At 45.0% G+C, this 26,351-nt stretch overlaps 3 protein-coding genes, 1 long non-coding RNA gene and 2 other non-coding genes across 7 annotated transcripts; 4 read left to right on the top strand and 2 right to left on the bottom strand.

Moving 5' to 3' along the window:
• Nucleotides 1-1,959: 1,959 nt before the first annotated feature.
• LOC113565183 lies at nt 1,960-2,586 on the top strand. 2 transcript variants are annotated; one of them, XR_003408507.1, is made up of 2 exons: nt 1,960-2,073; nt 2,189-2,586. It is a non-coding gene; the product is annotated as an uncharacterized LOC113565183 (long non-coding RNA). The 2 variants fall into 2 exon arrangements; XR_003408506.1 differs by having other exon boundaries at nt 1,960-2,095.
• Nucleotides 2,587-10,881: 8,295 nt separating this feature from the next.
• Nucleotides 10,882-12,077, top strand: LOC6591009. The gene is made up of 2 exons (XM_002015538.2): nt 10,882-11,650; nt 11,718-12,077. Exons 1-2 carry the CDS (start codon nt 10,947-10,949, stop codon nt 11,818-11,820), a joined length of 807 nt encoding a protein of 268 aa, XP_002015574.2. The 5' UTR covers nt 10,882-10,946; the 3' UTR covers nt 11,821-12,077.
• A 2,133-nt stretch (nt 12,078-14,210) lies between these two features.
• Trnat-agu lies at nt 14,211-14,284 on the top strand. Its single transcript has one exon. It is a non-coding gene; the product is annotated as a tRNA-Thr (tRNA).
• Nucleotides 14,285-14,974: 690 nt separating this feature from the next.
• On the top strand, nt 14,975-15,048 carry Trnat-agu. Its single transcript has one exon. It is a non-coding gene; the product is annotated as a tRNA-Thr (tRNA).
• Nucleotides 15,049-15,126: 78 nt separating this feature from the next.
• LOC6591006 (tctex1 domain-containing protein 2) lies at nt 15,127-15,887 on the bottom strand. The gene is made up of 3 exons (XM_002015537.2): nt 15,849-15,887; nt 15,428-15,754; nt 15,127-15,348 (listed from the first exon to the last, which is right to left on the bottom strand). The coding sequence occupies exons 1-3, from the start codon at nt 15,875-15,877 to the stop codon at nt 15,183-15,185; spliced, it is 522 nt and encodes a 173-aa protein (XP_002015573.1). The 5' UTR covers nt 15,878-15,887; the 3' UTR covers nt 15,127-15,182.
• A 9,154-nt stretch (nt 15,888-25,041) lies between these two features.
• On the bottom strand, nt 25,042-26,144 carry LOC113565250. The gene is made up of 5 exons (XM_026987038.1): nt 26,094-26,144; nt 25,826-25,996; nt 25,607-25,771; nt 25,367-25,549; nt 25,042-25,312 (listed from the first exon to the last, which is right to left on the bottom strand). Exons 1-5 carry the CDS (start codon nt 26,142-26,144, stop codon nt 25,307-25,309), a joined length of 576 nt encoding a protein of 191 aa, XP_026842839.1. The 3' UTR covers nt 25,042-25,306.
• Nucleotides 26,145-26,351: the final 207 nt, after the last annotated feature.

The following is a 26,351-nucleotide window of genomic DNA, read 5'->3' as shown; positions in this document are numbered from 1 at the left end:
TCAGACAGAGCTTGATGGATGCCTCTCCAGGGCCAGCGATTTGCTTGCAGTTTCAAACACACTCACACTCAAACACACACAAACTGGTTGCGTTGCGAAGTTCAACTGTTAATGGCCATGATTAGCATAAGTGCTTTTCGGCCGGGCCCACAACATTTAAGACAACATAAGCATTAACATTCCCAACGTGGCTGCAAGCGCCTGGCGCGCTCCTGGCCCCTCGGATGTTATGTTGAGCAAATACTTGAGCGGGCAATTGAAATTGCTTTCTAATTTTACAAGCTGCTTTGGAGCACAATGTTTTTGGCCATTTATGGCGATTGGCTCATTAGGCCAACACAATGTTAATGGCCAGCGACGATGCTCCTGCCCTGGGTGGCCGCCCGGCTGCATCCGCCACCTGCCACCGAGCTTCAGGTAGCAAATTGCTTTGGCTAACTTCTAATTTAATGACGGACATTAAATGCTCCAGAAATCGCTTTTTGCATTTCGCATTTCCGGCCGGACCATCCCGGGCCGGGCCAAAAGTCAACGCTTTCCCACCAGGACGCCGGTCAAATATTGGCTTAAACGGCAGATACATCTCGCAGTGCATTCGTCACGTTTCTGAGATGGCTTTCTGCAGCGCGCCTCTCGTCTCCTGCAACCTGTTGAATTTTCATTTCTTTTATCGCACATTAAATTTACAAAAATAGTTTTAACACCTTTTAGGCCGGGGCACACAAGCTCACACAGCCCAGGCCTGCTCTGGGCCTTGATTTATCCCGGCCATGCTCGCTCTCGACATGATCTTTGCTGTAGACATGACCATGGCCAGGGCCGAGGAGCCGTGGAGCCATGAAGCAACAGCAACAACAGCGACATGGCTCGTACATAATCCAGCCATTATTTCTGCCTTGGGTTCTCTCGTTGGCTCGTTGCTGTCGACTTATCGCAGAAATTGCGTCAAGATGTTTTAATGCCAACTCAACTCCAACTCCAGCGAGGCGACTCGCCTCGACTCCACTCCACTCCTCCGTGGCACTCGACACACACACAAAAATGAATGGATGGGACAGAGAGGATGGTCGGGATGTCTGGGCGAACATCCTTTTTAATTTAAAACATTATCGTAAATTCCCTGGCAATTATGCGCTTGTTCAAATGCTTCTCGCCGTGGCATCGCCATCCCATCGCATTCACATTCGCATTTGCATTGTCCGCAGCGTCACAACACATGTCCGTGTCCGTGTCTCTGCCCCTCCGGCCGGTCGGCTAATGCTAATGAATTGTTGGCCAAAGGAACTTGCAACTCTGTGGCGTGTTGCCAGCAGATTAGCGTAAATTTTTCTCAGCTTGGCACCAAAGCACCTGAAGCCCAAAGACAGGTTGATATTTTGGCCCTCTTTTGGCGCTTTGACTGAATAGATGGTGCATATCTTATCGCTCCGTTGTCTGCCTGTCGACACGTCGTTTCTGCTAAAAGATATCACAATTGCCAATGTTTTTCCCTATCCATTCCTTCCCCGTCGTTGCCCACCCCTGTGGCATGCGTGCCATCCTGTTGTAAGTCATGAGGATTCTGACGTGGTCTGGTCCGTGAAGTCTTTAGCCTGAGCCGAATGCTGAAGTCGAATGCCAACAGTTGGTGGGCTCAGAGGAGGAGCAGGAGGAGGAGCCAAACATAAGAAAGCAATCAGCATGAGGCAAACACACAGGCGAGATAACCTTGAGATGCGTATCCACTGGATAAACTATCCCTGTTCGATTGTTCTCAACGCATATCATACGTATCATATCTCATTTGCAGTTTCTGGAAGGGCCTGGACTGTTGAGCAGACGGTGACTGTCCGTAGGACAGGTATACCGAGTTGGGTATGTGGCTAATGAAATTGTCCACGCATTTTAAGGTATTTTACTGTTTCGAAGCGTTTAGCAGATACGAGTCATTAACCATGTACTTCTGGCCTACTCTGGTGCTTTTTGGAGCTCTACTCTCTGCACTAGCTCCTGCGGGATCTGCTTTCGAAAGTCCATGCTGCGAATGTAAGCCGCAACAGCCATTGTGTGTCCACAAATTACCATGCTGCGAACGTAAGAATAAGTATAAAATAAAGTAAGACAGCACTCATACTGGTTTTATTTTTATTCCGAGCTTAAGCAGAACAGACATTCGATTTATTAGTGTCTCACTCCCGTTTTTCCTCAGCCAACTCTTTCGACCCATAACCACATCTATTTGCCCCATAGTTCAGTCTCGGTTCACGCTTATTACCGACTACCGATGATGTGAAATTCGCACAGCCAAAGCAATTAGACGCCCTTTTCCAGCTGAGCAAATAAAAGTTGCACGTAAACTTTTCCACTGCCGCGTGCAACTGGGGGAAACTGTCAGGATGCAGTCGGGAAGTGTTCCCGGACTGAGACGAGTCCTGTGAATATTTAAGCAAACTGCAAAGTAGACAACTTTTGTTTTAAAACTGTCAACGCAGACACGCCTACGACCCGGAGGGACACCAGGAAACCAGGAAGGGGAAATGAACTAACAAAAAATACGCCCGAGCCAGGGAAATCGTAATAAAATAAATTGTTTCAGTGCACGGAAAAGTAATCCGCTTTACGGTCCCTTCATTCCTTGCGGTTTAAGATTTATGCACTGCTAAGACCCCGATTTCCACTCCGTTTTCCTTTCGCTTTTCTTCCTTCTTTTCTGTCGAAAGCGAAAGGGGTAAGGGCGTGCCTTGGTGGTCCCCCCATAAATTAGCCATGTGGAATTTTCGGCTATCCCGAGGCGGGCTCTAGTACAGCTTTTTTCTTTCAGCTCCTGCTGCCTGGCAGTTAAATACAGTTAATCCCTGCATTGCTGGCAAACAAAGTTTGGCAATTTGGGCATCTTATTTGGGACCCCCGCCCTTTTCCTTTGAGCGAGAGTTTCCCTTTCCGCCGCTGCGGATGGGTGAGCGGTGGAATGCGAGGGAGATTTTCAATTAAAGTGTTGAAAAATTTAAAGTCTCGCCGGCTTACACGCTCAATGCAGCGCAGAACACATGACAAATTAGCTTCCTAATGAGCCAAGACATAAATCTTGACATGTTTGGCTGTGGCGCCACGCCCCGTGATACACCACCCACACCGCGATGCGGCTCCGTACAACCTCCCCGCCCCGCCCCCGGTGTTGACACGTGTACTTGTCGGGCGGCTGTCAGGCTGGCTGTGCCACAACATGAAAGCCCGGCAAAGGCATTAGGACTTCATTACAGAAACAGGATGCCGACTACTTGGCATCACGTGTGTCGGTGTGTGTGTGTGTGTGTATGTGGGGGGGGAACGGGTGGGCGTCATTATTGAAATTAACTGTTAATACAAATGACGTCAAACGCTTGACTCAACAACGCTTTGGCTTAGTGGCAATGGTAGAGAGCTCCATTAGTACTCGCGTTGTGTGTTCGAATAATTAAGCACATTTAGTACGCTGATTGGGTTTACATTGCCATGTTTTGAATGCAAGACAGCGATATTCTGTAATAGGTTAACCAACTACTGCATGTTTGCCAGAACTTGTTTAGGAGAGGTCTTCCACTGAACGATAACTCTTACTGTCAAAGTCCTCCTTCCCTGGCATATGAATAATGTTTTGGGAGAAGATTTCATCCCTCTCGCCCAAGCAAATCCCACCTAAGCCAACTGACACATTATCATCTCTGGGCCCTCGAAATACTTCAGAAAGCCACTCATATTTATTCGCATTTCAGCCTAAATCTGTGAAGCAGCTGTTCGGCTATAAATAATAAAAGAATATGTGCGTATATACATTTAAATGACCATAAATTTGGATGCGGCTTTATTAAACTGTAGTAAAAGAGCTCGACTCAGCAGCCACTTGGCCGTGATTTCACCGCTGCCCCTGCCCCAGCCACTGCCTACTTTCGGGGGCACACCGCACTCGGAGTCAAGTCGATGTCGAAGCTGCGGCTGGGCTGGCAGTAAAAGGCCTGGCATTCAGACCATTATTAGCATAATAAACATACAAGCACTCACACACGGACACACACACGATAAGGCCTAAGCCAGAAGGGGATTGTCTGGATTGGTGGCAAGTCCGAGTTCAAGTCAGGGGCAAGCTGCCGCTGCCGCTGCCCCGGCCTGGACAATATAATTTTATGGTCACATTTTTATTGTACCAAAGAGTCGTCTTAGGCAACATCATCGCTATCATCATCATTGCCATCACCGCCATCGTCATCGTCATCGTCATCCTCCTCCTTGTCGTCATCGCTTGCAAGGCGTTGAAAGCCTAGCCAGCATAAAATTTAAATGTTATTGCCCCTGTTCCTGCACATACACACGTGTATCCATAAATGCAATAACAAATTTTTCGAAAGGGGCGGAATGCAGATGGACACTCCGCCCCAGACCCATGTTCGTTTGAACCGCAAATTGCGAGTACTCCACCTGGGTTGCAGGTGCCAACTGGTGCCTGGTGCCTGGTGCCTGGTGCCCGCTGCTTGGGTCTGGTGTTGTCTGCGAATGTTTTAATTAAATATTCCATTTGCCTAAACCAGAAAACCAGAAAAGCGCGCAGTTAGTTTCCGGTGCCTCCCCCCTTCCGACTGGGCACCCGGTGCAGTGCATAAATTCTGGATGGTTCAGTGGTCAGCACATGTTTCCCCCGGTGATTGGGGGGCAGAGCGGCACCGGGGAGCAGTCACCCCCACACACCGAGATCGGGGGAGCCGCAACTTAAAGCATTAAATTCTCAAAGTTCCATCTACTACTGAGTATTTTCTCTTCTCCGATCAATTAGCCGTAAAATAACATTCTGTGCGGTCAGCGGGAAATGTAAATGCAATTTAAATGCCCCGAAAGCCAATAATGAGCCGCAGAACATTTCACAGCTGAATAAATAATTTCCACATTAATTGGCAGTCAGTCGATGTAATCCCTTAATTGCTCATACGCCATGTGAGACTTGCCCTTTGGTTATATTGCCAAAAAATTACACAAAACCAACAGAAATAAATAACAAATCAAAGCTATTTTTGTTGAACAATTGTTGGTTCTGGCAAATTAATTTTGTAAATATTTTTGGCAAGAGAAATGGGAAATATTGAATGAAATTGACAAAGAAAATTCATTTAAATTTCATAGAAAATCGCATTGAAATCTGTTGTGCCACAAAACCAGATTTTGTTGTTGCACTAAAAATAATTCGCTAAATATTTTCACTGAATATAAAAGAAAAATATTATGGTAAATAATGCGAAATATTAGGTACTTTGTTACCCAATAGCCACGCTATTTCATTATTGTGATTTTCATGAATTTAAATTATAAAACCCAATCTCAATTAATGAAATGCAAATCCTATTACCTTACGAAATCATTAAAATTCAATAAAATCAAACATAAATTATCAAGAATTCTAATTTCAGGAAGCTGCTACATCGTGACACATAATTCACTTGGGCCCCCAAAAAAACGAGAGAAGAAATTCATTTTAATGAAAAATGTCAAAAGGAAAACCGAAAAAGGAAAAGTTTTACAAGGCCCGCCACTGCCAGCGGAAGCGGAAGTAATGCCAATGCCAAATGGGGGGAAAAGGCAGGAAAAAGGCGAGCGGTGGAAAAGCGAACAGGGGGCCAACACATAATAATGCCATCATCATCGTCAATGGCAAACAACAACAGCCCGAGGATGGGACGAACGGGCAGGAAATCGGGAGGGAATGGCCCGGGAAAGAATCGACAATGGGAAAAAATTGTTAAAGCCGAGAGCAACAAATGATGGAAGATGCTCTAAATGAACAACAACCAGGAGTCGAATGCAAATACGCAGCAGGAAAATAAATTAGATAGTGGTGGGGGACCAGCAGCAGGACTCGGATCAGGACTCGGAGCAGGACAATGCCGCGAGCACACCGCAGCACGCGCAGGATTACCCCTAGTCAGGCAGCCCCTCTCTCTCTTCTCGTACTTCCTTTGTATTGGGGCAGCAACGATTTCGGCTTGCTTCGTTAGACATTCGTTTTTCGGGGGCTTTCACAGAGGTCAAATGTCAATAAGTTAAGTGGGCATGGTCACGCCCGCCACCAGGACAAGGCTGAGCAACTTTTCCACGCTATAAATATGATTAAAACATATTTCCCAAGCCATCGAGTGATAAATGCGACAAACTTTTGTCTGGCACTTGCTTTTGTCTCTCTGTCGCCCTGTGGCCCTGTCTCTGGCCTAAAGCTCTCAGCGGGTGGGTGGCAGCAGATGCTGATATAAATCCAATTTAGTAGAGCCCATAAAATGTAGGAGTAATGCCACACAGCCACATCCACAGCCACACCCACTCCATGCGGCCCCTTAACTATTTGCATGATAAAAATCTTTCATCAAGCGGCAGCACCAGAAACAATCTCAATCTCAGTCCCAACTTGGTCTCAACTTCTTCTGCATAATTCGACGATTGCTCGGGGATGGGATTCCCGATTCCCGCGTCCCGCCTTCCGCTTCTGGCCTTTTGTGTGGTAAACACCTAAAGTAGTAAACTGGGATTTAAGCATCCTCCCACACACAGGGACACACGCACACACATTCAGACTAGGACGTGGTGTTCGGTTCCCTCACTTACCTACGTGTCTATAAAAATTTTACGTTGCTGGCATCGGCAAGGACAAAAAACTTTTCCCAGCCAGAAACAGGAGCAGACGGAGCTCCTGGCTGGGGCTGCTACTGGAGCTGGAGCTGGAGATGGAGCTGAAACTGGCTGCGATTGGGTGTTGGTTGAAAGGAAACGTCCCTATACAGGATATTCCTTTTATTGCCATGCGAGTGGCATGGGGAATTGTGATGCCCGAATACATACATAAATTCAACCTTATGTGCTCCTGCTCCCGGATGCGTTGGGATGCCATGCGTTGGGATGCCCTGCGAGGCTGCTGAACACCCAATAGGGACATTATGTCGTGCGCCAGAATCTATAGAATATGTAAAACGTTTCCCTCAAAAAAGATTAAAAAATTTTGCAATTTTAATATCCGTCCAAGGAGCAGGAACGGAACCTTCCGCCAGACAAAGTCGCTGGGCAAACAAACAAAAATTTCAAAAAGTTCTTTTAAACAAAGGCAAGAAAAAGAGGGTTATATTCGTTTAAGGATTCGCACAACTAAAGAGAAAGGTCCGTAGTGGAGTGGCTATACATTGTTTGTTTGTCTCTGCATGCCCCGTAATTGTTTTGTCAAAAAGTTTTACGAGCCTCAGCTGCGACGCAAATGTGGAGGGGAGAAACTATGTGATTTTGCATAGAAATGTTTCAAATTGGAGGGGGAGACTTTCAGCTCAAGAAAAGGGTGAAAAATCAGGAACTAAACTTACACTTTTAGTGGAGTTCTTAGCAGAAAGACGATGAGAATTATCCAGCTATAGAATATAGAAAGAGTGTAGAGTGCAAGAACCAAACTTCAATATAAGTTTGATTTCTTTTCTGGAAGAACGAGTGTATAAAAGCCCTCCTTCCCTACCATACTTCACTTAAATATTTGAGTTGGAAATTCACTTCGCATCGATGAATCAACTTTTTCTTTGGTGGGGAACAGAAACTTTTCCTTTCAACTGTGCAATTTCCATTTCACTCAAGCCTTGACCCCAGCTCGCCCATTAAGAGCTGGTCATATCCCTGGGATCTGGGTTGTCCTGCCCGCAAAGCTGCTTAGAATCATGAATTCCATCGTTCATCGTTCGTCGGGCTCCTTATTAGGCCGTCCGCGTGCACCTTCGAAAACTTCCTCTGCTGGCTGCCAGGCAACCGGCCTGCCTACCGAGAGCCCCACAAAAATAAGAGAGAAGACGTTAGCACCGCACAAAGAAGCACCCAACTCCATTCCCCAGCTCCAGCCTGGGGCCCCGTATCCATGGCCTGGCATTTAAGATAAATGATCGCCTGCCAACAATGCACAAAGAGTCACAAAAACTTTGGTCACGTTTGTGCTATTTGGCGGCCCAGGCATATGCTCTGGGAGCATATCAGGGTGGGTCCGTCTTGGGTCCCGAGTCCTGGGGGTGGCTGTCTAGCTTGCATCCTACCTTGGCGCAATTTTAATATGTTTATGGAGAGGGCGGGCGGGGCACCCACACTGCCGTACAGCAGTTTAAAATTCAAGACACATGCAGCAGCTTAAACGTTTTAGAAATCTATTTTTCAAACGAGAGAAGGCGCCGTGACAGGACAGGAGCGCCCGAACCCCCGGCAGTCCCATGTGTGCGTGCGAATTGCATTTAATTGAATCGTCTGGAGCAGCAGGTGAAAGTATTTCGTTGTTTGCCATTTCCATTTCCCCTTCTAGAACACTTTCCTTCTTCGAATCGCCTCAAAGCAACCTTTAGACGAGACAAAAGACAGGGGCAACGATCGCGCCATAGGCGAATGGCAGCATCATGTCGCTGCAGGATGCAGGATATGTTCCCAGCTATCTGATACAACTTCTCGACGATCTGGTGCTAAGTCCTGGCAAGCACTGGGTTCTGGATGAGCTGATAGATAGCCAACACCGCTGACTTCGGTTCAGCTTCTGTGCAAAGAGTTGATCGACTAAGAGCTGGCGCGGGGCACATCAACCACGACTAATGGTTAGACAGTATCAGATAATGTAATCCGCTTTTTCCTGATTACTTCCCTATATTTCTGGCACTGTTTAAAGCTTCCTGCTAGATCCCTTAAAGGTTTCTTACTCCCCCGTTCCCTTTTTGGCCCTTGCGACGTCCATAAATCGGTGGCACATATGGCAACTTTACAAGTGGCTCGCGTCGCCGTCTGTGCGCACAATTCAAATGGAAATCAAAGTGGGCGTTCATGAGTTAAACACTCGACGAGGCACGAGCCACGAGCCACGAGCGAGGAGCCAGGAGCCAGGAGCCAGGAGGCACCAGGCAACGGAAGCCCCAATGTGACAAAGTCGCTGCCACACAGAAGCCAAGCCGAATCCAACCAAACCAAACCAAGTCGAGTCGCGTTGAGTCGGGGCACTTGTGGTTTACGACCTGTCCTGGAGAGGGATCCTGCTAGCAGAAATAAAATCACACACGACTGCCAGGAAGGAACCGAGGCTCCAGTGGCCGGGGGATGACGATGATGGGGCTGGAACATGGGGCAGCTGCATGGGGCATGAAGCATAAGGAGGACGCCTTAAAATGGCTGCTGCTGCTTCTGCCAGGGCCATTTCTTTCTGCTTCCGTTGGGAAATTTATTATTCTCGTCTAGATGAGTTCATTATGCGAACAGCAGTTGCCAGTCAGAGCCAGAGTCAGTGCTGCCTGCCTGCCGCCTTTGAATGCTGAATGCGAAAACGATTCAATTTTATTGTTTTCCACATAAATTCTCCCCGAATTATGCATTGTATAAAAAACATCATATGAAATTTGAGTAGGACGCCGTCGCCCGACCATACACACATGAGATGGGAGATGGCAGAGAGATTGTTGGCCATATAATTGAGTCACGTTTGCTCAGGGATTAGGTTGGTTCCCTGCACTGGTTGTGGGGTACCGAAAATATTCAGATTTATGCCGCCGATGGAAAGTTATGGGGAATTGGCATCGCTTGATTTATGGAAATGACAAACTCGCATGCATAGTAAAGTCTCCTCTGCGAATGGATAATATTGAATGGGAAACGCTACAGAAGCGGAGAAAGATTAGGAATTGACATCCTTTTTTCCATTCCATTTTACATTCTAAATTACAAAATACTACTTTACCTCTATACATAAATTGTATTAATATTCAGGAAGTGGAAATTTCCACATACTCAAAACTCGTGTACATTCATCGGAAATGATTACCTTTTTCCCAACAAAATTGGTAAACTAAAACGATTTCGAGTCAGAATTTTATTTCGGACTTTCCCAAAACTAAAACCCCCATTAAGACCACAAATAAACCCATTTTTGGAATGATATCATAGCGGCGTGTGCAGGGCTACGTGTTTATAATGCCAATAACCTCTGACAGGACGGATGCCCGCACGTCAGGCGGCCACAACTAATATGGGACGAATGGGGAGAGGGATCAGGAAACACGGAACGGGAATAGAAATCAAAATTCGTGCTGGCATGCAAGTTCAAGCGGCTCCTGCTCCTGCCATCCTGCCATCCTGGCAGACTTGTAAACAGGGCTACGAAATTAAATTTATCTGTATCAGTTTCAGCACCCCAATGGAATGGACGGCACGGCGGTAGGACCTCTTGCTGAACAGCTGCAGCAGGAGCTGAACACATGTTCCGACAAATTCATCTGCCATGTCACAATGCGCAACGGTATGCAGAAATACCCAGGGATGGTCTTTGGAGACGGCCAAGCACTCTAACCTTATGGATAAGCTCTGGCTTGGCATCCGTCCTAGTTCTGCCAGGCTGCTGCAACTTGCACGTGACAGGACTCGACGAAAAGTGAAACTTGGCAAATATTTTGTTGAAACACACAATTTGGGGGGTGTCTATCCCTGTGGAAAGGGGAGCGGAAATAAAATGGGGCTGTCTTCATCCCCCAAGCTCCCCACAGACCCGACACAAGTGTCATTAATCAAATGCCGCCCAATAAGTTCCAACCCTTCTTCGCAGAATTTTTGAAATATGAACTTTTTGCTCTGACGAATGCCGGCAGTCATTAATAAATTAGGGGTTAAAATGCCATAACAACGTCAGTCTAGGGGAAGGGCAGGGGCAGCCGTTGAAAAGTTGTTCATTTAATTGAAACCGAAACGCGGCAGCCCCAGGATTTTCCTAACTCAATTAAATTAGGCGCCAACTGGGGGGACATACGGGCACGGCACTCGTTGAAAGGGAAAATCAGTTTAACTTTGATTTAACGATCCGTGCAGTTGTTGTCAACCGCTTTCATTTGAATTTCATTTTGATTAGACCCCAGCAGACAAACACACACACCCTTAAATCACTCTGAAATAGTTCGAATAAATCCCGAGTCAGCATGTGGAACTACGGAGAGTGCCGGGCTCCGGGACTGCAGCAGGAGGAGAGCGAGATTCTGACCAGCGGACCCGAGCCCGCGTGCACTGGCGGCGAGGAGGAGGAACAGCTTGACCTGGACGCCCTCTACGACGAGCTGGAGGCCCTGAAACAGCGTCTATTGTTGCTGCGCAGCAAGCTGGTGACCAGCCCCAAGGACCAGTGCCAGGCGCAGGCAGCGATGGAGGACACGGACGAGTCGTTTTTTACAGCACAGAGCCGTCAGCTGGTAGCCCTGCGGCGCCAGAACTGTGTGCTAAGGTGTCAGCTCCAGTCGATGGCCGGACACCTCAACAGTAGCCGCAAGGAGCTGAAGGAGATGGATGGGTGGCGCTGCTTGGTCGCCACCCGCATCCAGCGGATGCGCCGGGAGCTGGACACCTTCGAGGAGTTCAAGGTGCAGGCCATCCACCACTTCGGGTTGTGCATCGAGCGCTGGGAGCAGCACAAGGCCTGCAAGGTGGACAGCAATGTGTACCAGCGGCGGATGCGGGAGCTCATCCAGCACATCGACGGCAGGCGGGTGCAGATGGTCCCGATGCACTGCCACCACCAAACTTTCCAGCAGGTGCGGATGGAGATAATACAGACCCGCCTCTTCCTGTACAATCTTTTCGACAGCATGCTCTGCTACTTCCATTTCTTCAACCGCCAGTTCAGCCTCAGGTGAGTTTTCTGACTGACTGCTTCTGATCTTGCGGCCAGCTATGTAATCTCGGTTGCATCTTTCCAGGACCAGCACATGGACTACCATCCAAAAGTCAATTACCTCCGTCGCCCCGTCCTCCCCACCCAACTCACTCCGCTCTGAGTTTCGCGATTCGAGTGAGCTTTGAGTGCTCCTGGAGTGCTCTCCCTCTCGCTCAACTCTCAACTTTTGGCAATTAATGTTGATTTTTATTCTCCGACTTTATTGAGGGACTTTCCGCCGTGCTGGCGGAGGGCTGCAGGGGTAGGGTCTGTTTGTAATTGCTTTGGAACTGTCGCCCAATTAGGGTTATTGACGTTTGCGGCCTTAATGGCCCTTTTGAGGCCCATTCCCGTGTCTGTTTTCCCATAATACTCGTACAATAATTACAAAATTTCAACTCTGCAAAAATGGCCTTAAAGAGGGGATATCATGGACGCTCGAGGCTTCCTAATCCGACTTTCGACGCCATCCAAATGTGCACGCATTCCCACCAGGATAAGATGGCAAGCGGCTAAATAGGAAGCGGCATCAGATAAAACAAAAGCAGATTTGTTTTTCCTTTACCTCCCATTCGAAAAAAAACGAAGCAAATCCCCACCACAGAAAGAGACATAGAGAGGAAGCTGAGCTGACAGCCCGAAGCTAAGCGCCGGCAGGAACGGCTGAAATCCTTATCCTGCTCTGGCTCCACTCCACATCGTCCTCCTCTAGCCCGAGCCCCAGCTCCAGTTCCAGCTCCAGCTCATGACTCCAGCATCCCATATCCTTTTTGGAGGTTGTCGAAATGCGTAAAAACTCAATTGCTGCGCATTTGACGAGGGGGTGAGAGGGTGCGGTAAGGCAAGCGGACCTGGACTAGGGATCGACATGGGTCTCGCATTGAGTGAGATGCAAGATAACGCGAGGAGGAGAGCGGGAGTGCGTTGGCAAGGGGGGAGAAGTGCGAATACGAATTTATTGGAGTCATGTGCTGATAAGCGGCTCTAGCTTCCCAATACCAATGCCAATGCCAAATTACAATGCTCTAACAAGCGGCGAGAGGCGCGGGGGAATGGTTAACGACAAAACGAACAGCGTATACTCTATGCCACAGAAGAGGGCAACGAGTATATGCAACCGAGGTTTCCTTTCCATCAGATGACGATACTCCCCTTGGAATAGGGTACGCAAACACTGATACGAACACGCAGATACACGGCTACGGACACCGACACAGGGGCAGGCACAGACAACCAACGGGCTGTTACATGGCTTAAACACAGGAAACACATTAGATACTTTTTGGCTCATTCGCTGGCTGGCCATAGTGAGTACGCGGCCCGGGGCCGGGTCTGGGGCTTGTACTGTGTCTGGTGTACTGGGTCTGGAACTGAGACTGAGACTGGGTCTGAACAGGGGTTAGTGCGATAAAAATCTGCGTAAAATGATGCGGCAATTTGATGAGCAACTAAGTTCGGGCAATTAGTTTTGTAAACGTTCGGAAGTTAGTCGTGTCCACGTCCAGCTAAACTGTTGCTGGGAGGGGAGGAATAGAGCCGAGCCATCATCCGCATGCCATTCAGTTCTGTAATGTGCCTAACAGGGCTCAGAAAGTTGTGCGTAGAGAATCGTGTGATTTATTGGGGCCATCCAAAGCTCAGATACAGATCCAAGTACCACGTTTGCTCTGCCCCCGAAAGGGCCGTCCAATTGATCGGCAATTTTTCCCCATTTTGCTGCCACACAATTCCCAGGCAGGCGAATGACCCATGGTCGTTCTCCTGATGAAATGGCATTCAGTTCTAACGGCGTTCCAGCAATTGCTTGGCGATTCGTGCCTTTCCTGCTCCACTGAACTCTTTGACAGGCCAAAGTAACAGAAACCAAAAAACGTTTCCCCAACTTGCTAATAAGCCGATGTCTAACCAAAAGAAGGAATCAACAGCCGTAGCAGCAGTAGAGAAGGAAGCCTTCTGCCTTGGGCTGTTTTCTAGCAATTTCAAAGATACATTTCAAGTGCCCAACTTTGCTCTACTCTTCTCTCTCTCTCTCTCTCTCTCTCTCCGTGAGTGTGTGTGAGTCAACCGCAAAAGTACAAATAATTTCCATTTGGCCGAAGCGGCAACATTTGCATTTTTCTTCAGTTCTTCTTAGAGCCCGGCCCAGACCCAGCCCATTCCCATTCCCAGTGCCTGCCTCAAATAGGCAAACATGCCTCCCAGCGGCAGCTGCACAAAGAGGGCAGCTAGTGAGCGAGCGAGCGAGTGAGCGTGTATTTAAATAGCAAACAGATACGTCGTCGTCTACTTATAAATACTTTGTCGTCTCGGCAAACGATACGGCACAAGTTGTAGATAAATATGGCATAGATTACACAACTAGTTCTCTGCCACAATAGAACTTTTTGCCTCCTCGAAAGATAAGTGTATGCTGACTCTCTCGCACATACAGGGTATTCTGTATATACAGTTATTTATGAATTTTCTTCGCTGACTCAGCACGGTCGCTTTCGGCAGGGCAACTTCTGTGCACTCTTCTGGCCGAGCAGCTTTCGAGGGCGCCGTGGCTTAGTTGGTTAAAGCGCCTGTCTAGTAAACAGGAGATCGTGAGTTCGAATCTCGCCGGGGCCTATCCCTTAAAAATTCGATATTAGGGGTTCCACTTTTTTATGTGTGTTTTCCATCCCATGAAGCCAAACTTCTGTTATTTGATTTGCTTGGGGCGCAGTTTAATGGTGCCTATTAATGGCGCTTGCCAACTGACGCCTTCTGCCAGCCATTGATATATTTCAATTGCCACAATAATTGTTTCAATAATCATTAAAATCACCCAGTGACTGATTAGAAAATAGAATGATTGTCGACATGATGATGAAAATATGAGGTTTTTACTATTTTTAGTTGGGATCATTCGACTTGCAAATACTCTATACTGAAAGTTTAAAGCACCCTTGGAGGTCCTTTGTAAAAGTAACCGTCTCCTGAAGCTTTATGTTTAGCATAACATTAGGGTGGTGCTTTATACTCGTACAGCTTTAAGGAATTACTGTTACAGTTAAAGCACTCACTTGTATAATGTTACGTCAAAGCTTTCACATGAAAAGCTTATAGTGCCGTTGAAAGCTATCAACTAACATGAGCTTTCCTGCAACAGTTCTGGAATCTTAACAGTTGCTTACCAAAACCATGACTTCCCCTCCCTGGCTCGATGTTTTAAAATTTAAACAACTGAGCAAATATCAAATATTAATTTGGTTAATGGGCTGATAACGGTAGGGAACTGTTTTTCAAATTGTGTAGTTGAAAGACGAAAGTCGCAAGGGCGCCGTGGCTTAGTTGGTTAAAGCGCCTGTCTAGTAAACAGGAGATCGTGAGTTCGAATCTCGCCGGGGCCTTCCGTCAAGGACAACAAGGGATTGTTGTCTACTTTTTGTCCAGGATTTTTTTCAATTTTCAATCATTTATTACGTGTCTTAACCAATCACTTAACTAGACCAAAGGAAACTTTATAAGCTCTAAGGACTAAGGACTAATCCTTGTAGACCAGATACAGGACAACGATCATGAAGTAGGTGGGCCGCTCAAAGACCAGCTGAGTGAAGTTATCCCGCTTCTCGTCCATCAGGTGGCACATTCTCTGGTAGATGCCCTGATTCTGCTTCTCCACAATCGACAACAGGCAGATAATGCGATGCCTGAGGGTAAGGAATCGAATCAGTGACAATTGGTAGAGAAGAAGGGGGAGGGGCGCTTGGAGGCGGAGATCACACTTACCGACTGTGGTTTAACTTCTTGACCCGATCGCGTATCTCGGCCGCCAGACTCTCGACCAACTGCAGGGCACGCCAAGAATCGTAATTGCGGCTGAAGCGATCCCACAGCAGACGCTCCTCGATGCAATCTTCGATGATCTTGTGGGCACGTTCCATATTGAAATTGGTGTGAAAAAATTTCCAATCATTCTTTGGCTTCTCGTTGCGCTCGCCGCCCTCAAATCCAGCTCCGCCGTCGCCCTCCGGATTCTGGGCCCGCCGCCGGCTGAGCATCGACTCGGAAAGCAGGGCGTTCATCCGGTTTGTGGTGCGAACCGATGCGGTTATCCTGCAAAAAAGTGCGAATTTTTGTATTAGCTTTGACTCAAATCAAAGATTCTATACGTATTTGTTTTAGTTTCTGCGACTGAGTCGCGTCCTACCGCGTTTTCATATTGCTCCAGCTGGTCATTGTTTGTCTCCCAAGGGTATTCCGATATATTCCTGGGATATGGTATTTTTGGAGCAGCCCTGTCTGCCCGCTAAAGGAAAACAAATAGCGAGCTCTGCTATCTGTGCACTGACAGGAACGTCAGCCAGGACGACATGCCAACACGAGCCCTGCCTAATACCTAGCTCCTCATGCCCGAGGAGCCGGGGCAATCATCGGGTATCCACACATCGTCAAAAGTTTCCCTTCAGCATTGTTGGTTTAAGCCCACTTTAGGCTCGCGGCTCTGGAGGTGGCAGTGAGAGGCACGCCTGAGACCCGACATGAGCACGATATACAGTACAGTACTCGCTGTAAATAGGGCAAACTATAAGGTACACAAGTACGTTTGAGCGTACGTAAGTCTGTAAGTCACAGTCTAATCGAAATATCCATCTTCGTACGTGCTTCTGTTTCTATAAAAATTATTTGCTTGGGGAAGTCTTTATGACTTTGTTGCCGAGATATTGTTTGCGAAGATATTTTAACCATCTGTAAAAATAGCTACTCTAAAATTTGTCCAGGCAAGTTTCACTCCTTACAGTGATCACTGTACTTCTCATCGTTGGCGATTATGGTAGCACAGTCGTGTCACGCTGCCATCACCAAGCCTTCCGCCTTGCGTGCCGCCTATCATAAATCCAAGTCAGAGCGCTCCAATTGCAACCCACCGGTGATGGCGGTGGAGACGTGGGTGTCATCGCCACCAGCAACTCGGCGGGGTACAGTAAAGGAGCGCGGGCCGAGAGGGAGCGGAGTCAGCAAAGTGTTGCCATATGGATGTGGGTGCTGTGCTTTCGTGGGGGAAATTACTTCGAGCCACGAAGGCACGCGATTCCTTTTTGAAGTTGATGACTTTTGATCGGCTGCCTTGCGACACCTGTGAGGTCTTCTTGGCCAGGTCTCGCCCCTGTCTCCGCCCCGCTCTAGCCAATAACTTTCAAGCACTTTGATTGCTTTTTATCGCGAAAGTTTTGTGCGATTGCAGCGTATGCAAACTTCGCTCTGGCCCCCTAGCTTTGATCCATATATACATTTGTATCTCTGTATTTAAGTCCATACACAGATTCATATCTACATGTGTACATATATATGAAGTTATTAAATTGAAATAACTGTCAAGTCACGTGCCCTGTTGACGACTCCTCATTGTTCCCAAATGGTCGGGCCAAGTGGCCGGGGAACAATAGAAAATTGAGCAAACGGCGGTATGGAATTGGGATAGGCCATGTGCATATGTATGGGGTGGTGTCCCCGACATCTCAAACAGTGGAGGCCACTCTTATAGCAACAGTTGTAGTCAAAATAAACTATTTCATTTTTTTCTTCTAAAGCCTATTAAATCGTATCTTTGCTGATGTTCTTTAGAGTATAACCCCAGTTTCTCTTGGTGTTACATACATACGTATTATGTGAAAGGACCAATCTATCTCATATTAATTAAGTTTTCGAAGCATTTTTTGAATCTGTTATCATTCACCTTGTCACTACCCTTTGTTCAGTCTTGATATTGATTTAATATAGAGATGCACGCATTCAATGTCACCATAAGGTTTTCGCTTGCGCAACGTCGGAATTTGGTTTAAATTGGCACTCGGTGCAAAAAAATGCCTAGTTTTTACAATGAAATAAATAAATCCGATAAAGTTGTTCGCTCTACGGTACGTAAAGCAAAATAAAAAGTGTTGTTGTATATAAAGTCATGTGAAAAAGAATAACAAACAAAAGCCCTATAAAATGATTATTTTTATGCAAACATCATCCTGGGACATCTTTCTTCAATAGACAAGAAACCCTTAACGACTGCAGATTTATTTTTTAAAGGATAACAAATCATTTCTTTTTTAAATTATGAAAATTAATTATTGCATGATTTGAATTTGATTTGTCTCACAAATTCATTTCTAGAATTTTTGGTATTTTAAATTTTTGTCCGGGTGTTTCCTCTTGAGTTTTATGTTCTACTGCATTATCCATCATTAACTTGTAACATGTAAATGTTTCAGAAGTTTTTCGTAAAGAAAAAACAATATTTGTGGACATTTATGCATATTTTTACATTTAAATTAACTGAAACTAACAACGGTTTTTTGGTTCAGTGGTTCCCTCAAAACGTTCAAAATATTTCAGAATTTGGAGGCTGTTTTCGGATCCTAAGATACACCCCTAACCACCAGAATATGTTTCTAAAAAATATTTTATATTTTGATACTAACTAGTCTAGCCATAACTAGATTAGCCATTTGATAAGAACACAAATGGTAAATTAATCCCATCTCTCCCATACTTTTATAACTTGTGACAGCAGAAATAAGCCGTTTAAGGAAGCAATCATTTTCATACACGGCAATCGCAATAAGTTCTGTAACACAGGTTACGACACAGGCTTCAAAGCGTAAATTGAAGATTTATAGGGTACATTTCCTTTCGATGATTGATTAAGTTTCGTAAGCCGCATCTTTAATGCACAAGTAGCCATAAAATGTGTTATAATGAACGCACCAACCCGAATCTCTAACCTCCCGAGCGGTTCTCGAAGCAGTTACCAGGTTACTAATTGCCAAACACAAAACGAGGGGGAACGTTGTGAGTTGCTTCGGACACCGCAACTCTACGGTTATACCCGATACTAAGTCAGTATGGCTCTCCTCCAGCAGGCGGCGTCTAATATTAAACGACACGACAAAGAGTGCGTGCGAGAGAGACAGAAAATCAGTCTGAGCGTGACGTCGGGCGCTGCGTAGCCAATGCAAATTGATTTGTTCCTTTTGGCTACAAAAATTATCTGATCTGATCCAGATTCAGCAATCTGATAGATATGGTCGTTATCTATGATTCTGCGTTTTTAGTTTACTCGAATCTGCAATATTGTGGATGCAACAGATTTTCGTCCTTTGTGGGGGCGGAAGGGGGTGTGGCGAAATTTTGAGATATACGTTTTATAGTGAGATCTAACAGGAGTGCGGATACTAAATTTGGTTACTCTAGCTTTAATAGTCTCTGAGTTTTGTGAATATCCCCAGATTTGCATCCTTTGCGGGGGCGGAAGGGGGTGTGGCGAAATTTTGAAACAAACTCGTCTCGGTCCGATATATTAGGAGTGTGGATACCAAATTTGGTTGCTCTAGCTTTTATAGTCTCTGAGATCTAGGCGCTAATGTTTTACTCTAAGCAAAGCCGCCTATGCTACGTGTGTGTTAGAGAGAGACAGGGCGAGAAAAAATGAAATTGTTTTCTTGATGCTGGCTATAATAATAATACGATCCAATTCAGATTCCGCAGTCTAAAAGATATGGTCATTCTCTACGATTCTGCGTTTTTGGTTTTCTCGTATCTTTAAAATTGTGGATGCCACAGATTTTCGCCCTTTGTGGGGGCGGAAGTGGGCGGGGCAAAGTTTTGAAATATTTTTGCAGCAGTGACATATCACAGAAGTCTGGATCCAAAACATCGTTGCTCTAGCTCTTATAGTCTTTGAGCATTAGGCGCTGAAGGGGACGGACAGACGGACAGACGGACAGACGGACGGACGGACAGACAGACATGGCTCAATCGACTCGGCTATTGATGCTGATCAAGAATATATAAACTTTATGGGGTCGGAAACGATTCCTTCTGGACGTTACACACATCCACTTTTACCACAAATCTAATATACCCCAATACTCATTTTGAGTATCGGGTATAAAAACTTTTCCCGACACACGCCGAACATTTGAAGAAACTGGAACAGGAGGGCGTTTTTATTCGATTGCGATTGCGGCTGGTTGGATGGGGGTGGGTGCGAATGGGGAACAACAGAAATTAAACAGCAGCTAAACAAATTAGGCAATTTGTACCGCCTGCCTTTCCGCTAATATGCGGGCGACGTTGGACAGGGGGTAAGGTTACCAACACTCGGAACAGGTTCGAACTCATTAGCACCCGGGTGCACGCGAAACGGGGCAATTTGCATATGTAGGATAGGACTCACGCTTGCATGCGACTCATAGCAGCGGCGCCTTGGCCTATGTTACGTCTAACGGGTTGGTAGCTGGAGCTGGAGCTGGAGCTCTGCCCTTCGCCAGAGAGGGATTTCCGGCAAAACTGCACGTGCGCTCGTCACAAATGGAACTGGCTCTGGTCCCGGGCTCCGGCTGCTCCCAGACATAAAAGCGCAAAAGCCGGCAGCTAACAATGTGTGGAAGGTGGGGCCGATGGCGAATGAAAGGGGTAAAGTGTACGCCATGATGGTGATTGACTTACGAGCTCTGACAGCACAAACACACACACATACGATGAGGGTAATGAGGGTGATGGAGTGAGTTCGTCACCGTGGCACTCGTTAGCTCTGCCTTTGGTATGATTTAGGTTGGCATGTCTAAAGACAACTCTGCAGAGACTGCAAAGGAAGGGTTGAGCGGCGGAGCAAATGTGTGCCAATGTATTCTAAATTGTGTTTATTTTGAGTAATTTGCAATCTATTTGACACAAACTGTCTGCTCCTCTCTCCTTCTCTTTATCACTATCACCAAACATGGCATGACCCTGCCAGACTTTTTGCCAATTAAAATTGTAGGTTTCCAACTGTCGACACACCAACATGCACATTACTTAGAATCCTAGAAGAATGTAGAGAGTTCTGGTTATTTTTAAGAATGCGGACTCTAATAAGTACATATGTATATACGTGGGCGTACAATATTTGGACGTTGACATGCAATAACTGCACCGTCAAGTGGCCCGTGTGACACCAGCAGAAGACTGTTACGCGCGGATCACAGGCAAAACGCAGCCCTCCTCCCGCCCAACCGACCGAGGAGCGCTGCCGCATAACGCGCGGTGCGTCGCCAAGCCAAACGCGTACATGCAAGAAAGATAGTTGTAACACTAATATTCAAGGAAAATTAGCACTACACTTACTAGGAAACTAAACATACCGTCAAAATACATTTACGAATACCATTACAATTACTAATAACTAGAAAGGTGTGTGAGGTTTAGTAATTTAATAATAGGAAGAGAATTAGTGGTGGAAATAATATGGTAGAGGATATTATAATCCGAGCATAAGACCCTAAATGGTTCATGCAAGGAATAATTCGATCTATAAAGTGGAAGGAACAACGGTATACAATTTCTAGTGAGTCAATATCGGACGAACCAGCGAGGTATAGAGAGTTTTTGTAATATAGGGATCGTCGAATTCCTTTGACCACCTCTTTATTCTTTGGACGTTGACATGCAATGACTGCATCGTTCAAGAGGCGATGCAGTTACTGCACCGTCAAGTGGCCCGTGTGACACCAGCAGAAGACTGTTACGCGCGGATCCCAGGCAAAACGCAGCCCTCCTCCCGCCCAACCGACCGAGGGGCGCTGCCGAACGCGAGCATGCAAGAAAGATAGCTGTTAGACTAACATTCGAGGAAAATTAGCACCAAACTTACTAAGAAACGAAGCATGCATTCAAAATACAAATACCACTACAATTACTAATTACTAGAAAGGTGTGTATGGGTTAGTAATTTAATAAGAGGAAGAGAATTAGTGGTAGATATAATATGGTAGAGGGAATTATAATCCGAGCATAAGACCCTAAACCGTTCATGCTAGGAATAATTCGATCTACAAAGTGGAAGGAACAACGGTATAAAATTTCTAGTCAGTCTAATAGGAATCGTGAAGTTTATGCGGCTCAACAGATCAGGGCTGTCTATATGTTAACTAAGGATGGGAGGTTTACTAATAGTAGTCTACTAGAGTAAGATGGGTGTCTTAAACCCACATCCCAGTTAAGGACCCGCAGAGCAGAGAGTAAAAAGTTTTTCTGTACTGATTCTATACGGTCCTGGTGTACTTTGTACTGAGGGCACCATACACAGGAGCCGTATTCTAAGATCGGACGAACAAGCGAGGTATAGAGAGTCTTTGTTATATAGAAATATGTTCAGAAAACTTTAGCTTTGGGTCTTACATAACATACAGATCATCCACCAGGGTAATTCTCTCAAGAGAACCACCAAATAGGGTATTGGGGGCCAACAAGGGGCTAGAACGGTGAAATGTCATAATTTTGCATTTCGCGGCATTAAGGTGTAACAAGTTTGCACAACACCATGACTGAAAGCTATTGAGATCGGATTGCAAGCGAGAATGAAATGAAATTTCCTTGTACTGGACACAGAGTTTAAAATCATCCGCATACATAAGTACTCGAGAGTGTGTTAAGTCATTAATAAAGAGTGTGAAGAGTAAGGGGCCTAGATGGCTGCCCTGTGCTACTCCCGACGAAACCTTTACTGGTAAAGAGAGGGAGTTTTTGAAGAGGACTCTTTGAGACCTAGAACAAAGATAGCTAGAAATCCATCTCAGGAGGTTGGGCGGAAACCCTAAAAGGTCAAGTTCATGCGCTAAAAGGGAATGGTTTACAGAGTCGAATGCTTTACTAGAGTCGGTTGTAAATAACATCCGTCTGTAAGTTACCTTGAAAGCCTTTAATAATGAAAGAGGTAAACTCTAACAAGTTCGTGGTGGTTGATCGCCGCCTTATAAATCCATGCTGCGTGGGAGATATAAGTGACTTGCAAAGATGTTGCAAGTGCGGAGTTAATACCTTCTCAAACATTTTGGGAATAGCGGATAACTTTGCTATACCTCTAAAATTTTTTTGCGTCAGACTTGCTACCTTTTTTATGGCGAGGAATTATATTCCTTCCAGATCGGGGGAAGTCAAGAAGAATCGATGGACGGGGTGAATAGTTTAAACAAGGGTCCACACATAGCCTCGGCGCAGTACCTGAGTACACAACCTGGAACCCCGTCTGGACCCGGTGAAAACACCGGCTTAACTAGTCGAAGATCATGAAGTAAAGAACATTCATTTAACAAGGGACTGAAAATGCCTCAGAATAGGTGGTTTGGAAGAATTGGGCAAAAAGATCAGCAATTTCCTGATCATTATTTGCCGACGCATTACGAAATGATAGCTACGATGGGTGTGCGGAGGTTCTGCGTTTACTGTTTACGAAGCAGTAAGACTGTTTGGGGTCCTGAAAACAACGTATCCTGCATCGAGATAGGTAGTTCTTATAGCATTGAGCATTAAGAACTGAAAAGTTTGACTGAGCAAAAGTGAAAAGTAAAAGAACCAACTTCTTGAAATGTTGTATAAAGTCTTGATTTTAAGTTTTTAGAGTGAATAATTCTTTGGTAAACCAAGGGAGCTTTCCAGATCTAATCAGACAAGAAAGCGGGACACAGAATCAAAAAATGTGCCAAGAGCATTGTAAAAAATGGTTGTGCCTTTTATGACTTTAGTGCACAAGTACAAAGCGGACCAATAAAAATCCCTAATGATATTATTAAGCTTAAAAATGAATATAGGGGCATATAAGATTTTTGGTGGAAATGTACATATGAGTGTTTCGTCCAGAAGGAAGCGTTTCCAAGCTTTCGATGAAGCATTTTATTATTTAATGGATATTGTCTCGATTACACCTTTCCGACATTCAGTATCTTCTGAAAGTTTCAGACTAAAACTCATCTTTTTTTGTCAGTATTTATACCCGATACTCAAAATGAGTATTGGGGTATATTAGATTTGTGGTGAAAATGGATGTGTGTAACGTCCAGAAGGAATCGTTTCCGACCCCATAAAGTATATATATTCTTGATCAGCATCAATAGCCGAGTCGATTGAGCCATGTCTGTCTGTCCGTCTGTCCGTCCGTCCGTCTGTCCGTCCCCTTCAGCGCCTAATGCTAATGCGACTATAAGAGCTAGAGCAACGATGTTTTGGATCCAGACTTCTGTGATATGTCACTGCTACAAAAATATTTCAAAACATTGCCCCGCCCACTTCCGCTCCCACAAAGGGCGAAAATCTGTGGCATCCACAATTTTAAAGATACGAGAAAACCAAAAATCGTAGAATCGTAGAGAATGACGATATCTTTTAGACTGCGGAATCTGAATTGGATCGTATTATTATTATAGCCAGCATCAAGAAAACAATTTCATTTTTTCTCGCCCTGTCTCTCTCTAACACACACGTAGCATAGGCGGCTTTGCTTAGAGTAAAACATTAGCGCCTAGATCTCAGAGACTATTAAAGCTAGAGTAACCAAATTTGGTATCCGCACTTCTGTTAGATCTCACTATAAAACGTTTATCTCAAAATTTCGCCCCATCCCCTTCCGCCCCCACAAAGGACGAAAATCTGTTGAATCCACAATATTGCAGATTTGAGAAAACTAAAAACGCAGAATCATAGATAACGACCATATCTATCAGATTGCTGAATCTGAATCAGATCAGATCATTTTTATAGCCAAAGGAAACAAATCAATTTGCAGTGGCTACGCAGCGCGTGACGTCACGCTCAGACTGATTTTCTGTCTCTCTCGCACGCACTCTTTGTCGTGTCGTTTAATATTAGCGGCGTCTGCCGGAGGCGAGCCATACTGACTTAGTATCGGGTATAACCGTAGAGTTGCGGTGTCCGCAGCAACTCACAACGTTCCCCCTCGTTTTTTATTATCTTTTATAAGTTAAACAGCTCGCTCGGCTATATTATTACCCACTTTTGAAATTGTTTAAGAATTTTGATTTATTGATCTTAATTTTTATGCCATTTTAAAGGATCTTTAGTTAAAAAAGCCTTTTGAAATATTAAATCGATCGAATAATTTTAGCTGATAAGGTGTTACAAAATCAGTTAATCTCTTTGTACCAATCGTAGGCAAATCCTCATCGTTAACACAAAATGGCAAGAGCTGTTCCGCCATTTCTCATTTCTCCATAAAGGACACGTTATCGTTAATAAATGCAATCAGATAAATATCAGAAATGACTAAAAGTATTTTTTAGAACAACGTTTGCAATTTCCGAAACGTTTTTGAGCATACAATATATGAATAGTAAATTTAAAGTTCAGATTTTGAACTTCAACAGCTTATGTTGACGGAAACGAATAATGTATATAAAAACGCACTATGATAATAGATACGTCACGCAAATATTTTTCTTCTCGAGTCAATTTAAACTCATCTCGAACTCAGGTAACTGCACATTACTATAAAAAGTTGAATGTTAACTTTTATTTATAGATATCAATATTTCGATACATCAAGTACATAGCTGCCATAGGAAAATATTGTATTTTTCAACTTTGAGTTCAAGGAAGGAACATTTTTAGACCCTGATATCTTAACAAATTACACTGATATAAATAAGCCCAACAGTAATGCACAGAGTAAAGAATTTCGTAAATACAATATTGTTCAGACACCACATCTCATGACGCGAAGTCATCTGAAATAAGTCCTGAATTAGTTCGTATTATCTTGGGGAAGTGGAAACCGGCCCTCGGATATATCCGTACTCATCCTGCATTTAACATAGTCAAGCAGAAATTTGCTAACCTAAAACATCACAGCTTAGAACTAGTTGAAAGAAGTTCCATTAGTTGATTCATCAAAACTCTACTCACTATATAAGCACACAAGATCCCAACAACGATGGCGTAATAGGTGAAATCCTGATCTCTGAATACCTTGAAGCATGATTCCTTCACGTTGCTCCCATCATGCAGGCAGCTTTCGGGAAAATATTTTGGCTTTCCCAAATTCATGTATATATAGTACTCGGGGTCCATAAAGCCGCAGCAATTGAACTGTAATAAACCAACCTGAATGACCTTCAGAGCTAAAAAGTGGCGCCTGGAACGTACCTTCTCCTGCCAACGGAACATTGCAGCCGTGTTGTTGTTAGACTTTAGATCAGTCCATGCGTGAGCCAGGTTCTGCCAATTGGACTTGTGGTCCTGAATTCCCGTCCAAAGGAAATAGTAAGTCACTCCAAAGATAACCAACAGCAAGAGGTGGCAAAGGGCTTCCTTTTTAAAGAATGTTTCAACACAAATACTATTAGTTTTCCTGTGGGCACTCACCTGTTTGGATTGCTTATAAATATCCTTCAATTCCAAAAAAAACAGCCTCCATATTGTTAGTACAGAACAAAGTAAGAGAACGGCTAGCAGCAGATTGAAAATGATACGAAATAATCCACCCACTTCGACGTAGCTGGGAATGCCGATCCCAAAAATAATAAAGACCAACAGCTGAGGGAGAAGGTAAAAAAGCGACAGCAGTGTATTATGATTAATGATCGGAAGCGATAGATAACAGAAAAAAAGATAACCAAACAAAAAGTATTACCATCAACAGTAAATGCTGAACGAGGAGCAGGAAATTTGCGGGGCAACCCATTTCGAAGAAAGCTTACAAGCGACTGAACCGATTATCAAATATTTTTGCATTACTTAAAAGAAATTAGTGTTTCTGTCCTGATAAGATCCAACAGCAAAATATCAGTGAATCATTTAAATAGTCACAACAAACTTGTGTCCCGGTGATAATAAGTGTGACGGTATATGTGGGTTGGTGTACCAAATACCAAATGAAGATAAGATCCCT

The sequence above is a fragment of the Drosophila persimilis genome, unplaced genomic scaffold (genome assembly GCF_003286085.1).
Source record: "Drosophila persimilis strain 14011-0111.01,24,50 unplaced genomic scaffold, DperRS2 tig00000002-arrow-pilon, whole genome shotgun sequence".
Taxonomy (NCBI): Eukaryota; Metazoa; Arthropoda; class Insecta; order Diptera; family Drosophilidae; genus Drosophila; species Drosophila persimilis.
Note: the sequence above shows the minus strand (reverse complement) of the source record. Positions and strands in the feature narration are given on the sequence as shown.

Excerpts from the sequence above, each read along its gene's own strand:
- LOC6591006 (XM_002015537.2), bottom strand. The coding sequence starts at position 15,877 with ATGACCAGCTGGAGCAATATGAAAACGCG. Across the intron at positions 15,755-15,848 it reads TGGAGCAATATGAAAACGCG|GATAACCGCATCGGTTCGCA; the intron begins GTAGGACGCGAC and ends ACTTTTTTGCAG. Across the intron at positions 15,349-15,427 it reads AAGAAGTTAAACCACAGTCG|GCATCGCATTATCTGCCTGT; the intron begins GTAAGTGTGATC and ends CCTTACCCTCAG.
- LOC113565250 (XM_026987038.1), bottom strand. The coding sequence starts at position 26,144 with ATGGGTTGCCCCGCAAATTTCCTGCTCCTCGTTCAGCATTTACTGTTG. Across the intron at positions 25,772-25,825 it reads TTTATAAGCAATCCAAACAG|GAAGCCCTTTGCCACCTCTT; the intron begins GTGAGTGCCCAC and ends TTCTTTAAAAAG. Across the intron at positions 25,550-25,606 it reads TGTTCCGTTGGCAGGAGAAG|TTCAATTGCTGCGGCTTTAT; the intron begins GTACGTTCCAGG and ends GGTTTATTACAG.
- LOC6591009 (XM_002015538.2), top strand. The coding sequence starts at position 10,947 with ATGTGGAACTACGGAGAGTGCCGGGCTCCGGGACTGCAGCAGGAGGAG. Across the intron at positions 11,651-11,717 it reads AACCGCCAGTTCAGCCTCAG|GACCAGCACATGGACTACCA; the intron begins GTGAGTTTTCTG and ends GCATCTTTCCAG.